The sequence below is a fragment of the Mytilus edulis genome, chromosome 10 (assembly GCF_963676685.1).
Source record: "Mytilus edulis chromosome 10, xbMytEdul2.2, whole genome shotgun sequence".
NCBI lineage: Eukaryota > Metazoa > Mollusca > Bivalvia > Mytilida > Mytilidae > Mytilus > Mytilus edulis.
The window spans coordinates 35941809-35959681 of NC_092353.1; the positions used below are offsets into that span (position 1 = coordinate 35941809).

General features: G+C 33.2%; 1 protein-coding gene across 10 annotated transcripts in view; it reads right to left on the minus strand.

The window, feature by feature from the left end:
• The window catches only part of LOC139491032 (F-actin-monooxygenase MICAL3-like), a 59912-nt gene that overhangs the window by 31960 nt on the left and 10079 nt on the right, over positions 1-17873 (minus strand). For all 10 annotated transcript variants that reach the window (XM_071278293.1, XM_071278292.1, XM_071278296.1 and 7 more), the window contains exons 2-10: positions 12843-13113; positions 12160-12367; positions 11617-11730; positions 7461-7562; positions 6444-6700; positions 5356-5613; positions 4444-4649; positions 3474-3592; positions 2936-3089 (exon numbers count right to left, since the gene is read on the minus strand). In XM_071278293.1, coding sequence (XP_071134394.1) covers positions 2936-3089; positions 3474-3592; positions 4444-4649; positions 5356-5613; positions 6444-6700; positions 7461-7562; positions 11617-11730; positions 12160-12367; positions 12843-13097 — 1673 coding nt within the window. In that variant the 5' untranslated portion in view covers positions 13098-13113. The remainder of the gene's footprint in view (positions 1-2935; positions 3090-3473; positions 3593-4443; positions 4650-5355; positions 5614-6443; positions 6701-7460; positions 7563-11616; positions 11731-12159; positions 12368-12842; positions 13114-17873) is intronic.

Below are 17873 nucleotides of genomic sequence, written 5' to 3' on the forward strand. Positions count from 1 at the left end.
TTCATTGAATTTGTAAGTCTGATGCACGCCGTTTCCGATTTTTATAAAGTATAAATACAATTTATAGAAACGCAGGATTGAGTGAAAAACGTCACATTTTTGTGACACTTTTAGTCAATTTCGTTTAAAATGTTTGGAACTTACATAATGCGCCATGTGTTTTACTTACAGAGGATGCATTTATATATTCTCAGATATTTTTATTGCATAATTTTTACGAATGACAGAATGTTGAACTTGGTCTTTTCAAATGTACAGTTAGCAGATTTGTCCCAAAATACGCACACAACACACATGTTTACATAATTCGAAATATGTGTTATTTTATCAATTACTTTTTTATGGATGCATTAGACACAACTATTGCAGGGGCGGATGCAGGAATTTTCGAAAGGGGGGGTGCTAACCCAGGGCACCCAGGCCAAAGGGGGGGGGGGGGGGTGCAAAACATATGTCCCGATACAAATGCATTGATCGGCAAAAATAAAGGGGGGTGCGCACCCCCGGAACCCCCCCCCCCCCCTCTGGATCCGCCACTGTATTGTATTGTGTCGTCCTGAACATGCCTGATCTATTTGCCACCGAACATTTTACAACCTCTTATCAAACAAACGTCTATGTATATCAGTCAAATTTGAATCAATTTTATCTTAAAACAAGGATGGTAATATGTGTCTTTACACATGCACGTATGCACTATAAAATCTGGGAAATTGTTAGTTTTTAGTCTTTCACTGTATATATGAGATCATAATGAAGTAGTGACGACGCTCGCCCTGAGTATTTTTTTTAGGTCGTTTCTGAATTTTTCGTTTCTGTTCTCTACCTTTAGTTGCTTCGACCAAATGTTATAAAATTTATACGTAATGCTTTATAATGTTTTATGTTTATACAAAAGGGGGCATCATCAGTGTCCTATAGACACATTCCCCATTTATTCCAAGCTCTAACGTTTTATTTTACATTACTGTGGTTGAAGAGTAGCCACAATCAATTTTGATTTGACGGTTGAAAATTTCCGTTTTACTGGCTCCCCTACGCGTCGACAGTAAAACGGCATTTGCGAATATCAAATCACAAATTGACGGCGGGGACTCCTCAACTACAGTGCCGTTACTCCTGGGAACTTCATTGAAGTGATTTTAATTTATTGAAAGTATGTGAAAGATTTTCATATTACGGGTCTACATAACTACATTTCTTATTTTAAATATGAACAATACATATACGACTATCATTTGTATTCCCAGGCCATTGTCTGTTTCGTCTTTTATCATGTATAGGGGCATGTAGTTTGTTTGTTTGGTCAAAGACCCAAAATCTGAACATCATGTGTACAATTGGCCAAATCATACCAGTAGATTTAAATGAATGGAATAAACATGGCTTCTGTAAATGATTTTACTAGTCAAAACTGATGTCTTTTCATCCATTTGCTGCATACAAACAATTTACCAGATATGGGCAATAAAGCAATTTTAATTACTTTTAATGGCAATTTGAATGCTTTCCTAGATTCAAAATATTACAGTTTGAAGCACTGAACGAATATAAGTGTTTCCTTCAAAACCAGTGTCTTGTACATTTTCTACATGTATTAATACACAAGTATGACCAAAGCTAAACACCTCCCCTTCCGACTGATAGGTGGGCATAAAAGTTAAGGGACGACATCAAAAGTTCAATGCAGGATAAAAAAAAACTTAATTCACATAGTTTGTTCGCTGACACCCCTTTTCCCCCTCTAAACTTAATTTGGGAAAAATTGATTGACCAATATGGATATATGTAAAATCCATGTCAAATTAACAAAACTTGCAGCAACTTTTATCCCCCCACCCCTAAACTATTTGAATTAAGTTTTTTATCCTACATTGATCTTTTGATGTCATCCCTATAATAATCACTGTTTTCTCTCATTGATTATGGTCAATCTCAAAAAGTTACAAGACAAAAAGATTCTTTGTTAAAAGATGCTTTAAAGATGACTTTCTTCTTTGCAGATCAACAAACAAAAAATATTTTTTTGTTTTACAGAAATGACAAGATGAACGCATAACGCCCATTACTGTAAAAACGAGTTCGGGGACATATCAATTTTATTAGCTCATTATAATGCAAATAGTTAAATCGTTATGTTCACAGTTTTTTACAAAAACGGTGGACCCGGAAAAGGGATATTTTTGGCTTTTTGTTACCATGGCAACGGGGTTTTTTTTAACCCAAAAATTGAAAAATCTTGTTTTTATGAACTTTTATATGATTGTTTTAATTAAAATTTATTATTAATGAATGGACCACAATTATTTATACATGTTTTATTCAGTTTTATTTTTTTTATAGTCACTCGCATACATTATTATTTCAGAAGAATTCAAATACAATTTTCCCGAAAAATCGTCAAAAATCGGAATTTTGAGCTTTTCACCTGAAAAAACGGGACGGGCGATGTTCGATTTTTTTTCATTAAATGATTGGGTACTCCTCCCTGAACAAAATGATGTATTATATCGGTACAATATCACTAAGAAAAAATCCAGGTTTCATGCAAACCTTACCTTAATAGTACATTTTGCACCTCCTATAGTCCACATTGCAGTGATGGTTTTTCACTTTGAAGGCTGTATCAAGACCTCTTTTTGTTTACATCTCTGTCCTTCAGTATTTATGGATAATTGACATATTGGTTATCATACCACCCCTCTTAATTTTTATGTAAGATTAAAATAAAATTGTAAAATTAGGTGTTTAACACTTACAATGAAGGTTAAAATTTAATTGGCTGATGTACGAATGACCAGAACAGAAGGTAGAAAAGAGTGTTTTCAGATACGTGTTATACCATGGTTTCAGGATATTTATTTCAATCAGTTTGTCTTTTTATCTAGTTCGTGTTGCCAGTGCATTAATCCATGTCCCATTTTCTTCAACTTACATGAGATCAGGTTTAAAGTAATGTATAAGAGCACAAAGTGCCAGTCCACTTCTCCAGGATGCGGTCAGATCTATAATGTGTACATTTCTGTAGGAACTGTTGTTTAATACTCTCTGACTCCACCGTAATAATGAATAACTGTCAATATACTCATCTAAAACAAAAAACAATTATCAATGTGAAAAAACATCTTGAATAGATTTCAATGTTGGTTTTCTGTCACAGAAAGATTTTTTGTCTTCAGTGTCTTCAGACATAAATTTTCCAGGAAAATGCATTTATTGGGAGTTTGTGTATAGTTAAAATACAGTAATGGGACTAAATATTTCTGATTGACATTTGCATATGGACAATACTTTATAGCTAACTGTTGGGTATGAGCCAAGGCTCTGTGTTGAAGACCATTCTTTGACCTATAATAGTTTTCTTTTACAAATTTTGACTTAGATGGAGAGTTGTCTCATTGGCACTCACACCTTATCTTTTAATAACTAATAACTTTTCTAAAATGGATCAAATTGATTGAATAATTTCTCACCATTTCTTGGTCGTTTAGCAGGCACCTCTATGATTTCATCACTGTAAGTACCATCTCCTGTATCATATAAATGCCTTACTTGTTGTGGTAACACTGTCCTAAAGTTCATATTGGAATATCTACAAAGAAATTTATATACAATGAAATCTGTGAACCAACTATGTGCATACTCTTATTTTCAAGACTTTGTTATATAATATCAATGGGTGTAAGTACAGAAAGTGCCAAAGCCGAAAAACGAAGAAAATACAAATCTTTGTAATTGTAATAGATATGGACAAAATGTTAACCCTTAACATGCAGGGCTGTAATATTAAGACCGTAGCCAAAATACCGCTATTTGGCTCCAATAGCTCTCCATACTTTAATTGGTCAGGTTTATGACATTTATTTCGAAGTGTATGCATGTTATCTTAATTTTAAAACCATTTATTGTCATGTTCCTCTGTTTTTATGTTCATTTTAAGCTCATACATGGACTTCAAAAAATTGAAATCAGATAAAAGGGATATTTGGAGGGGTGGGCTTCCCTTCAATGTCTGACACAATAAGTTCAGAGACCAATCTTTTAAAAAGAGTGTCAACCCATGAGCATATAACTACTGATCATGTTTATTATCAATTACGCCTAGGAAAAATTACATCCAGTTGCAGGTTCAGTTGAAGTAAAAAATGAGAAAAAAAAAATGAGAAATTTCAAATTTTTGGTCAAAATGACCCTCTTTTGACTTGCTGAAGAAAGAACCGCTTCACTGTGACCTAAGAACTGTTGCAGTAACTGTGTTCACAGGGGTCCCCTGTACATGCAGACTACAGATAGATACATATATCAACATCCCTCTGTCTTCCAGGTGAAAAAATGGGATGAAAAATCGTCAAAATTGACGCTTTCTGCACCTGATTATCAACTTTGGGGCTAAAAAAAATATAATTGTAAAGATAATTGTTGAGATGTTCTATATTAATTTACCTTGTATTGGGATCTAAGCCATATTCACTGTAATTTTTATTTAGATTTTCTGGAGTAGTCTGAGATAACACTTGGTAAATACTTTCTCTCTCTGCGATGACTTGTAATGGTGTCATCTTCCCAGAGGCCCAATTCTTTACCATCCACGCTGAATCAAATCCTCCCAGAAAACCTCGGGCACATCCTGATCCTGTAGGCCAGAAAGGCTGAAATAGAAATAGAAAATGTTTCACTGTGTGTGAAAAGATGTAAATTATACATTTAAACAGAGACTGATATTTAGGTTCAACTTAAAATGATTATTTGAAGACACATTTAATGCACTTGCAAAAGTTGAGATGAACATGTATTACATAAATTTGTAGAACAATTTGCAGATGTACCTTTTAAAATTTCATAACTAAGTTTTGCCAAGTTCATACTATGGAAAATCTAGTATCTAAATGTTAACATTTGTTCTTCTTGATGAATATGGGACCATTGTGAAATCACTGAATCAAAATTCAAATTATCACATGAAAAATTTATATTTATTATGCAAAAATAATATTTAACTACTGGACTTCATTAAACTATCTATTTTGATTTTCTCGCTATGTTGGTGACCACAGTCTGTTTTCTGCTCTCTGGTTTGGTTATTGTCTCTTTGACAAATTCCCTGTTTCCATTCTCAATTTTATCTAAATTTGATTTTATCTCTTTGCTGTTATTCCCTCAAGTGATGATCTATGCGCTTTGATTAATCTAGAATATTGTTTTATAAGAACAGATACATTTTGCAAAACTTCCAAATAACATTTAAACAAGTTCAAATTTAACACACTTTACTCATTTCAAATATTAACATGATAAATATAATGTATGCGAAGTACAGTGATACAAGTATAGTACAAGTTTTTAATATATACAAACCTCTAACAAGCTATCACCCACAAGACAACTGAGTAATGTATGACCATTTCTTTTAACAGCCCTGCAGGCATTAACAGCAGCAAACATGGATGTGAAGTCAAACATGGCAACATCTGGTTGTCCGTAATTGTTAATGGCATAGTCTAAATGAGGAAGAAGATGATTGGTGGAGAAATCAGCAGCCTCTTTGGCATAGTTCAGTAATTTATCTTTACATACGTTTTGTTGTGATAACAGTGTAGCTGTGTCTGGGTGATCCTACAACACAGAACAGCATATTATGTAATATTAAATGCCATGACATTGTGACCGAGCTAAATAATGTCAAGAAATTGTGACATAGGTAAATAATATCTTGACAATGTGACACAGGTAAATAATGCCATGACATGTCACATAGGTAAATAATGTCTTGACAATGTGACACAGGTAAATAATGCCATGACATGTCACATAGGTAAATAATGTCTTGACAATGTGACACAGGTAAATAATGCCATGACATGTCACATAGGTAAATGATGTTATGACAATTCAAATAATGCCATAACATTGTGACTTCAGTGAATGCTGTTTGAAAAGCATCACAGGTAGATAATGGTAAATAATATAAAGACAATGTAAGTAATGTCATGACAATTTAACATAGGTAAATGATGCAAAGACAATATGACACAGGTAAATAACTTTAAATTGTTTGAAATTATAAGAATATATAAGCGTAGCTGTTTTTGGTAGACATTGTAACTTTCCACCTCAACATACTCAAATCTCTTCAACTTCATACTTTCTTTGGCCCTCTTACTTTTTAAAATTTAGTGTCAATGATGAGTCTTTTGTAGGCAAATGTGTGTCTTGTGGACAAGAAGGTGAAATGTGTGTCTTGTGCACAAAAAGGTGAAATGTGTGTCTTGTGCACAAAAAAGTGAAATGTGTGTCTTGTGCACAAAAAAGTGAAATGTGTGTCTTGTGCACAAAAAAGTGAAATGTGTGTCTTGTGCACAAAAAAGTGAAATTTATGTCTTGTACAAAAAATTCATAAGGATAAGGTTTCTTTTCCTTCTACATAACAACACAATGTTACAAACCTGCAAAAGAACTCCTTTATCCAATAGACTTGATTTTTTAGCAGTCATAACAAAATAATGAGTGTCATCTTTATAATAAACAATATTTTCCAGATCAATCCCGGTCTTTTCATTTAGATCTTTGAAGAATTTTTGGTTAAATATAAATGCTACACCACTAATTTCCTCTACACGGGCCTCTTGTTGTGAATTACGGTTAATAAAATTGGCTGTGATGGCTATGGCAAGTTTCCCTCGAAATTCTTTCCTCTTGAACCCTGATAAAAACAAAAAAATGTTATAATCTAAAAAAAAAAAATATTCATTTTCATGGTTATTTCAGATAATGGTTTAGATTAAGTCTGTATATATTATAAAAGAAAATTTGTTCTTTTTTTAAATATATAAACAGGGGTTTTACCAATACAGTAATACCCCAAAAAATATGTATCAGATAGAAAATAAAAACTCTACAATAACTGAGTCTGACTGATACTTCTGTGACTTTTACCTTATCCATAAAGCTTATCATGTTATCCTTGTTATTATCCTTTAGTTATAACATTAACAGTATAAATATTATTACACCTGATCTCATTTAAACAATTCATTTCAATGATACCCCAGGCCAAAATATTTGAAATTGAAAATCAACAACATTCAACGAAGGGTTGATAAAACTTAGGATATCATGATAAAAATATGAAACTAATTGGTTTTCATAATGGTTTCAAGAGCCTGAGGTTCTTTAATCTTGTTTTCTTCTTTCATACTAGTCACATTAAGCAGCGAAAAGCACTGTGAATTCATTTATTATTGTGGGTACCAATTTTCATAGTATTTTCCAGGATATTATAATATATATGTTGTGGTTTGGCAAATTTTATACATAGGCCTTTAGAAAATTTGTATTTTGTCAAATGTTCAAAATTTGTGGTTCACCTATACCATGAAATGCCGGACAATAAGTATACAATAAATAATAAAATTTCACATTACAACAATCCATTCTTTAAATGGAACTAAATGTAATCTTACCCTGCAATGTATTTCTTTTCCCATCAGCTCCAATTAACACATCAAATTCAAACTCAGCAACAGGACTATCTTCGGGTGTTATTTTAGCCCTCCATCCTGTTTCTGAAAATACAATCATTATATTTCAAATATATTCAACAACAAGAGGCTGTCACAACGACAGCAAACCGGATTTATTTACATTTATTTGTGTCCTGGCAATATCACAAGAACCATTACTGATGAATGGTGAAAGTGAAAATCATCAATATCAAATTTGACCTCTATTTTATCATCAGTATCAACATTTTGAAATAATAATATTTGAAAAGCTTAGATTGAATGGTTCATGAGTAAATGCAACAACGTGAATGGAAACACCATTTTACGATCTTTTAAGAACCATAACTCCTGAACAGTAAAAGTCAAAATCGTCATTATGGAACTTGACCTCTATTTTGTCATCAGTAACAACATATTAAAATTTCAAAAGCTTTGGTTGAATGGTTCATGAGAAAATGCACGGACACGACTGGAAACACCATTTTTCAATCTTTCAAGAACCATAACTCCTGAACGGTAAAAGTCAAAATCGTCATTATTGAACTTGACCTCCATTTTGTCATCAGTAACAGCATATTAAAATTTCGCAAGCTTTGGTAGAACAGTTCATGCATAAATGCACGGACACGACTGGAAACTCCATTTTTCAATCTTTCAAGAACCATAACTCCTGAACGGTAAAAGTCAAAATCGTCATTATTGAACTTGACCTCCATTCTGTCATCAGTAACAACATATTAAAATTTGGGAAGCTTTGGTAGAACAGTTCATGAGTAAATGCACGGACACGACTGAAAACTCCATTTTTCAATCTTTCAAGAACCATAACTCCTGAACGGTAAAAGTCAAAATCGCCATTATTGAACTTGACCTCTGTATAGTTGTCAGTAATAACATATTAAAATTTTAAAAGCTTTGGTTGAACAGTTCATGAGTGAATGCACGGACAACATTTGATTGCTGCCTTTCAAGAACCATAACTCCTGAATGGTAAAAGTCAAAATCGCCATTATTGAACTTGACCTTCGTATAGTTGTCAGTAATAACATATTAAAATTTTAAAAGCTTTGGTTGAACGGTTCATGAGTTAATGCACGGACAACATTTGATTGCCGCCCGCCCGCCCGGGGACATAAAAGTGATGCTAACCAAATTGGTACTTGGTCTGAGTTTTGTTGTTTTATGCATTGTGTACAAAATTTCTAACATATTGGTGGAGGCAAGCATAAGAACGGATGTACAGACAGAAAGTGTTAAACTTAATGTTCCCTCCGCTCTGAGGGGGCATTATTACAAAACAAAATGATAAGGACTCTACAATTTCAAAGTAAAGGGGAATGGAATGACAATTGTTGAGAAGAACATAAAATGTTTCATACTCATATCTGACAGAATTTATAATACTATTATTTTAGGAATTCTAATGACTATCATTTGCAGGGTCTGATAAATTTGCATTCCTGACAGCCCTAATTAATGAAATAGTGAATTTTCACAAAAAAGTCCAAAGGGTCTTTGAATGCACTTTTTCATAAAATCCATCACAAATAGACCGTTTTTACTTGAAATGACACCTTCCATAAGTAAACTTTATTTTGCTTAATTGATAGCTAATTAATGCAATTTTCATTTTGATTTCTATCTTTCTTAAACTTGTTTGACACATGTTTGATCATTGCTTTATTTTCATAAATATGCACATTTTATTGATTTTTTCACTTCATGATTCATAAAATAAATATGTTGTTTTATCCATCATTTTGAAAAAAAACAATAAAAGTCTTTTTACGGTTCTTTACACACATGTGCATGTATATAAGCAGATTATGCACATAACATTAGCATCGTTGGATTGAACCTTACAACTGTGAAAACCAATCAATATTTATTGTAAAGTTGTCAAACCCTGAATAGATCACCCTTCAATGTAAGCTATACCAAGTAGAAGATCATAAGGTCAATAACATAATTGTTTAACCTGGATAGAGATTGATCTAAGGTGAAAGAAGTAATTACTGACTAGGTTATACTGGTCACTTCAATTATGATTTATGGTCAATCTAGGGTGAAAGAAGAAATTACTGACCAGGTGACCTGGTCACTTCAATTATCATTCAATCAATATAAGATGTAATCCTATCAACTAATTATTATATGTTTATTAGGATACCAGTTTCTTCCCTGTTTCTTATTGTGAGAAATTAAATTACTGACCCAGTTAAGCTGGTGACCTGGTCACTTCAATTATCGTTCAATCAATATAAGATGTAATCCTATCAACTAATCATTATAGTTTATTAAGGTACTGTGGATTCAATTATTTTTGTGGGTACCAATTTTCGTGGATTGAGGAAAACTTGCATAATCGTGGATATATAAATTCGTGGTTTTGACAAAGTTTGCATAAATTCCCTTAGAAAATATGTATTTCGTTGAACATTTAAATTCGTGGTTCCCCTGTACCCACGAAATCCACGAAAATTAGTATCCAACAAATATTAATGAATCCACAGTACCAGTTTCTTCCCTGTTTATTGAATCTGAATTATAACTCTTACTGGGTTAGCAAGATCATGGAGATTAAATGTAGCATTGATATCAAAGGATAGCCAGTGCAATAGAAATAATTTCTTCCTTATATAAATGATTCAATATAAAATAAGCAAATAGACCATGAAAATGATCTACAAGCCATTCATCATGTTCATTTAAGCCTGTATCAACACAGATCTTTATCCTTCATAAGAGAACTACTTTACTTTTTATTAATGCCATCATTTCCATCTTACTCTATTCACATTCACACTGATTGATTGTTTGACTGGTGATTCAACCAAGACATCAATGAAAGTACTACTCAAAAAAAGGGTGAAGTCTATGTTTATACCATAATCTCTTACATTAATATTTCCAATCTTCAAGATGGTACTTGTTGGGGCTAAATCAGCTTTTGTAATCATGGTAATATAGAAAGAACACAACCTTTCTGTTTAATTTACTTCTTAAATATCCTAAATGCTAAGGTTGCGTTCAGAACTACTTTTGGGCTATTCATGGCAGCTAGATTTTATTGGTGGAGGATGCCAGAGTGCCCAGAGCAAACCACCATCCTTCAATAGGGAAACTGACACCCATAGTCAAGTCGAGCACCCACACAAGCAGGTTTGAACTTACAACCTCAGTTCCTCCAACAATAAAACTGTTCACCACAAAATAGCCAAAAAGTTGAACTTGAATGTGGCGTTAAAACACCAATTATCAACCAATCAATCGATTTTGTACATTACCACTTGGTTTATAGAATTTTCAATTATGCATCTGTACATTTGGGTAATTTTACTTCAATACCATCAATATTATACTCTTTATTTTTACATAAGAAAAGTGTGTTACAAAATTCCTACATTGTTTGTATAAATGATTAAAAAACGATAATAATCAAAAATTCAATTGAAGAATGCTGTTCAATTAATCTGTTTAATTGATTATATTTTTACAGTTGATTCCTAACGCTATGTCCCATTTGAATCCTCATGCTCTAATTCTAGTTGTTCATTTTTATTGTCCTGAATTCATTGTTTAATTGTTCTGACATTTTTATTTGTATCACTGGAATGGCAAATTGTCTAAAACTCTGGAGAAACTTTTTTTATTACAAAATTTATCATTAAGCTATTCTCAATAGCACAAATTTTGGAAAGCAAAGTGTTTTTTTAGTTTTGAGATTTAAATACCTCAACAAATATGCGGATTTAAAACACATTTATCTATAAATATAGTACATGTATATTACTCTGTGTTTAATGCCTCACTGTGACTTTGAGATAAACCACAGCAATTCGCCAGAATCAAATGCAATCTGGGTAATATTTTCAAAAATTGCACGCTAAAACATTTTAATTGGTTTAAAACGTTCTAAACAATGGAAATTCAACCAATAACATACTGCTTTTTTTAAATTTTGGTGTAAGAACAATGAGATTACCTATAGTCCTTTAGATTCTGAAAAAGGCAAATAAAAGACTTTTTGTGGGTGTTTTTTGCTACATACATGTTCTGATTTTGTTTCATGGATGAATACCCAATACCCTTTGTTTTTCTGTCATATACTTACTGTGAGATTGATCTGAGGGTGGCTCTATCAAGCCATCAAATGATGTGTTGACATGAATCTCTACTCCAAGGAGGAGGGCAACCTTCATCAGTATACATTGTAACTGTCTGATGCCTACAAATTCAAGAAAACAACAAAATGAAATTCTACACATAGTTTTATCATAAAAATATGAAACAGTTGTAGTTTTTTTTTTTCTTATAACAAAGATCATGGATCTTGGAAACAAGAATACTGATAAACATTTTTTGACATTTTTCATATTATGTCAGTTTGTTTTGTTCGACAAATCGTTGTAAATATAATGGAATTTTATGCCACTGTCATACAAGTGAGAGGTTTAGCAAGCTATAAAACCAGGTTTAATCAAATATAAAAAGTTGCCTATTCCAAGTAACAAATATATGACAGTTATTATTGATTCCTTTGATCTGTTTGAGCTTTTGATTTTTACTATTTGATTAGGGACTTTCCATTTTAAATTTTCCTCAGAGTTCAGTATTTTTATCATTTTACTTTTCAGAAATAAAATAAATAACTTACTGATATGGTCTATGGCACCAGCACAAAATTTTCCAAAAAACTTCTTGGCCCCAAGATTTTTGAGATCAGTGATAAGGAATGGCCAGAGATGGAGTACATTGTTTCGTGAGAAACTGTCTCGTTTTTCTACCACTACTACTCTAGCTCCAAGTAATACTAATTCTATAGCAGTCCTCAGTCCGCATGGTCCAGCACCTATTACCAACACCTGTAAAAGAAGAAAGATTATTTTTTATTAAAGAAAAAGGGGGCCTCAGTGGCCAAATTGTCTATTTAAGTATAAGGAAGTCAAACTACAGTATCACTATATAGCTAGCCAGTCAACACAGCTAGTCAACACTGAGATTGTGAGTTCAAATCATGCACAGGGCAGGTGCACTTGACTCCAATCTTAATTGACTAGTATAGTCTTCTGCGTTGCACATATCTTTTTATACAAGTTCTTGCTTTTTATGAATCTAAATAGATCAAACAGGTTTTATTTCTCATGTAAGCATAGGATTTTATTTGACCAGAAAAATCACAGTATTTTATTGTAAACAATTTAATAATTAATTTAATTTACCAAATTGCCTTAATAAAAAAAATCTTTCAGAAAAAAGCCATTTGAAATTTTAAAAAAAAGTGTTTGTTGAGAAAGAAGTCCTAACTGATTTTTATACATTTAAGCATCATCAACTTACATTTGTATTAGCACAGGCCTCTCCTCTACGGTATTCCTTCCTGGAAGCATGTTTGTCGAGTTTAACCCAGATATTCTGAGCCTTCCAGAAGTTGATCTTAGATTTCAGTCTACGATAAAAGTTGGCGTGCGTGTCATGTTTAAGTCCTGCTGCATCACAGAGGTCATGGAATGTAGATAATACAGATTTACACGTGCCTGCCTTGGTAAAGTTTTCAAACTGCCAAGCCAACGTGGCAGGCTCACCTCCATTCATACTGCATGTCTGTTACCTGCAAATAAAAAAGATAAAAATACAAATTATATCATTGATAAACATACAGAGTTTTTATAAATATAAATGTACATGCATGTACAAATGTATACAATATTTTTGTAACTTTAACCTATATTTAATCTGTCATGGTGTGAACTGGTAATTAAGGTATAGCTTAAGCTAAGTCACTCAGGAATATGACAGTAGTTTTAAAATTGTTCTCAAGCTTTTGATTATGTCAGGTTTTATGGACCCCCCCTTTTAAAATTTTCATATTTTGTTAATACTTTTTAAAAATTATTAGCCAAATTATGCACCATGACAAATCAAATATGGCACAGGTGAAAACAATAATACATGATTTGTTTTGATTTGACAAAGTCGGAAATCAAATACAGAAATAGATACAATTGTACATTAACCAACAAAATGTTATTTTTACACAAGGAAGCCAGGAAGTTACCCCATACTTTTCTACAGATGTTTTGTCTCTGGAAGGTTAATACAAGGTTTAATTTTCCCCCACACTTCCCTGTAATTTCACAGATAACACCAACATATGTTTCCACACATATTGCAAACATAGACCTTGTAAAACTACACATTTCGTTTAATAAATATTTTATCTATCCTGTCTATTTCATTTAGTATAATATGTTATGTCTGGCAATTGCAATACCAACACAATTCATGATGATGAATCTAATTGAAATAAAACTGCCATGTCACTCTAAGAAAGTTTATAAATATCTCTCTCCATGCACATATGTGTCTGTTGGTGTACAAGAACAATGCATTCTGCTATTGGAATGACACCTAGAACAATACAATCTGCTTATTAAATGACTCACAAATGGCTTTCTAAAATAAACAAAGGTGACTAGGTCTATATATATATATAATTTTTTAATTTATCCGCTGCAGGAATCTAATGCAACAAAAACCCTCAAAATCAGAGCTTATCAAATTTTTGATTGAAAACATGCATTTGAATATCAATTTTAATTTGATTTTGAATCAACCAGACCTGAGTTATTTTTTTTATACTAGCATCGTTTTAAATAGACATAGGTAACAAAATGTTCTATTCACTTACAATTTGTACATGTATGAATGGATGATATAAATCCACTTGGTTAATTAGACAATATAGATCTGAGGTTTATTGATGCTGCCAGCTGCTTTATTTTGTTACCAATGCAATATTTAAACCAGATGTCTGCAGGTGAAATACAAAGAACATTTAATTATACCAAATTTCCTAACAGCAAAAAAAAATATGAGAAAGAGGCTGGAGATGAAAAAGGGACAAACAATTAAAGTTCATAAGTCTAAGAGTAACAAATATGACCATAACAAAAAGCGAAAAATGACAAAATAGACAAAAAAAGAATATGTCCATAGTACATGTATGCCCCACTCACACTTTCATTTTCTATGTTCAGTGGACCGTGAAATCAGGGTAAATACTCTCATTTGGCATTACAATTAGATAGATCATATCATAGGGAACATGACAATGTGTACTAAGTTTCAAGTTGATTGGACTTCAACTTCATCGAAAACGACCTTGACCAAAAACTTAAACCTGAACCAGGACAGACAGACAAACAGGCAGATGAATGAACAGACACACAGACATAAAAAAATAATGTCCATAAATGGGGTATAACAAGATGGAATATGTTCTGCAGGAGTTTTGTACCTATTCTTTCTCCAGATTATATGAACCCAAATAATTCAGTTGTTATATTCTGCTGCAAAGGATACAAGTAGAAGAGAGCCATTATAAGGAGAGTGAAATTATTCAGGGTTTAACAATGCTTTTGTCATGCTTGTTATTAATATATCATAACTGATTTCTCTTGATTAAATTGAAAACAAATTATTCAGGTAGCGTAAATCTAAACTGTTGAATATCTTAGCTCAAACTATCCTATAATATAATGTAAACATTATTATTACAGTTTACAAATGTATACTGTATCTTGTCAATTTCCCTGATGGAACAATTACAGTGTAACCTACCTATTCGGACACCTAAGTATTCCAACTTCCTGCTTTATTTGACTCATTATCAAAGTTCCAAAATATGCCTATTCTTGCAGAAAAAACCTAAGTATTTGGACACGCTGCTTAATCGGACATTTTTTTCTGGTTCCCCAGTTGGGTCAGATAACACAGGTTACACTGTACCTTTTTTTCCATTATAACAAGCAGTGAAGTACATGTAAACACAACATGTGCATTTATCTGGTTAATACAAACCACAACAATTTAATACTATTTGACCTCAGAAAACAATGTACTAAGTTGCTAATTCTTTGATTGATCTATTGTTGCCGGCTTAACTATGAACATGGCTTATGAGGAAAGCCAAAGTCAAAAGCTAATTAGAACACAACTTTAAATTCTAACTAGAGGCTCTCAAGAGCCTGTATCGCTCACCTGATTCTACTTGGGTTTTTGAAATCATATAAAAAAATATAAAATTTGGCTAAAAGTGACAACACAACCTCATTTATAAGGAAAGGAACATGTTTAATTTCATTCAAAAGTCCCCCACTGGCGGCCATCTTGGATGACGGATCGGCTACAAAGTAACAGCACTTGGTCAGCACCTCATAAGGAACATTCATGCCATGTTTGGTTTTATTCCATTCAGTGGTTCTCTAAAAGAAGTCATTTGTATGCATTTCCAATAGGGTCCTATGTTAAACTAAGTCCCCTGCTGGCCGCCATCTTGGATGATGGATCGGCTACAAAGTAACAACACTTGGTAAGCACCTCATAAGGAACATTCATGCAATGTTTGGTTTTATTCCATTCAGTAGTTCTCTAAAAGAAGTCATTTGTATGCATTTCCCATAGGGTCCTATGTTAAACTAAGTCCCCTGCTGGCAGCCATCTTGGATGATGGATCGGCTACAAAGTAACAACACTTGGTCAGCACCTCATAAGGAACATTCATGCAATGTTTGGTTTTATTCCATTCAGTGGTTCTCTAAAAGAAGTCATTTGTATGCATTTCCCATAGGGTCCTATGTTAAACTAAGTCCCCCGCTGGCGGCAATCTCGGATAATGGATCGGCTACAAAGTAACAACTCTTGGTCAGCACCACATTAGGAACATTCATGCCATGTTTGATTTCATTCCATTCAGTGGTTCTCTAAAAGAAGTCATTTGTATGCATTTCCCAAAGGGTCCTATGTTAATCTAAGTCCCCCGCTGGCGGCCATCTTGGATGATGGATCGGCTACAAAGTAACAACACTTGGTCAGCACCCCATAACGAACATTCATGCTATGTTTAGTTTTATTCCATTCAGTGGTTCTCTAAAAGAAGTCATTTGTATGCATTTCCCATAGGATCCTATGTTAAACTAAGTCCCCTGCTGGCGGCCATCTTTGATGATGGATCGGCTACAAAGTAACAACACTTGGTCAGCACATCATAAGGAACATTCATGCCATGTTTGGTTTCATTCCATTCAGTGGTTCACTAGAAGAAGTCATTTGTATGCATTTCCCATAGGGTCCTATGTTAATCTAAGTCCCCCGCTGGCGGCAATCTTGGATGATGGATCGGCTACAAAGTAACAACACTTGGTCAGCACCCCATAAGGAACATTCATGCTATGTTTAGTTTTATTCCATTCAGTGGTTCTCTAAAAGAAGTCATTTGTATGCATTTCCCATAGGGTCCTATGTTAAACTAAGTCCCCGGCTGGCGGCCATCTTGGATGATGGATCGGCAACAAAATAACAACACTTGGTCAGCACCTCATAAGGAACATTCATGCCATGTTTTGTTTCATTCTATTCAGTGGTTCTCTAAAAGAAGTCATTTGTATGCATTTCCCATAGCGTCCTATGTTAAACTAAGTCCCCTGCTGGCGGCCATCTTGGATGATGGATCGGCTACAAAGTAACAACACTTGGTCAGCACCTCATAAGGAACATTCATGCCATGTTTGGTTCCATTCCATTCAGTGGTTCTCTAGAAGAAGTTCAAAATGTAAATTGTTAACAACGACGACGACGACGGACGACGGACGCCAAGTGGTGAGAAAAGCTCACTTGGCCCTTCGGGCCAGGTGAGCTAAAAAAGGGAAGATGTACCAGTTAAATCACTAAGTTGAAATTCTTCTACATCATTTTTGTACATCAACTTCATGAACTTGAAATTCAATCTTATTTCAAATAGACAAAAAGCTATGCATACTGAATGAAAGGGGCTGTTTATTTTCACTTCCCAAGTCAAACATTTAAAGTCTAGATTATAAATGCACATTCCATCACAATGCATTTTTGTACTAGAAGATATTTCATAACTTACTCTAATCAATATATCTACAATATGACTGCACTTTTGAGTCTTGATTCTATTTACATGAAATATGTTCTTGATACTAACAATGTTTGATCTCTGCCCTATGGGGACATTTTATTATCAATCTTGCTTATAAAAAAAACAAAATCAATTTCAAAAATGTAGATCATAAAATAAAATTTCCTTGGGCTAAAACCAAACCAATAAACTGATCCTTTAAATAAAAATATGAAATATAACCACTGAGTGACTTTCAAGTACTTATTATCAACCAAAGAAAGGGATTATTATTTAAAGGGTGAAGTAATAGCTTTCCACCTTATTTATGTATTGTCTACATTATAAATTAAAATAACAATGAACATACTTATTATGCAAACACACAAATATTTTTTGTGATGCAGTCTGTCTGCGTGAAAGGGTCTCTAAAACTCTTCTTTCAA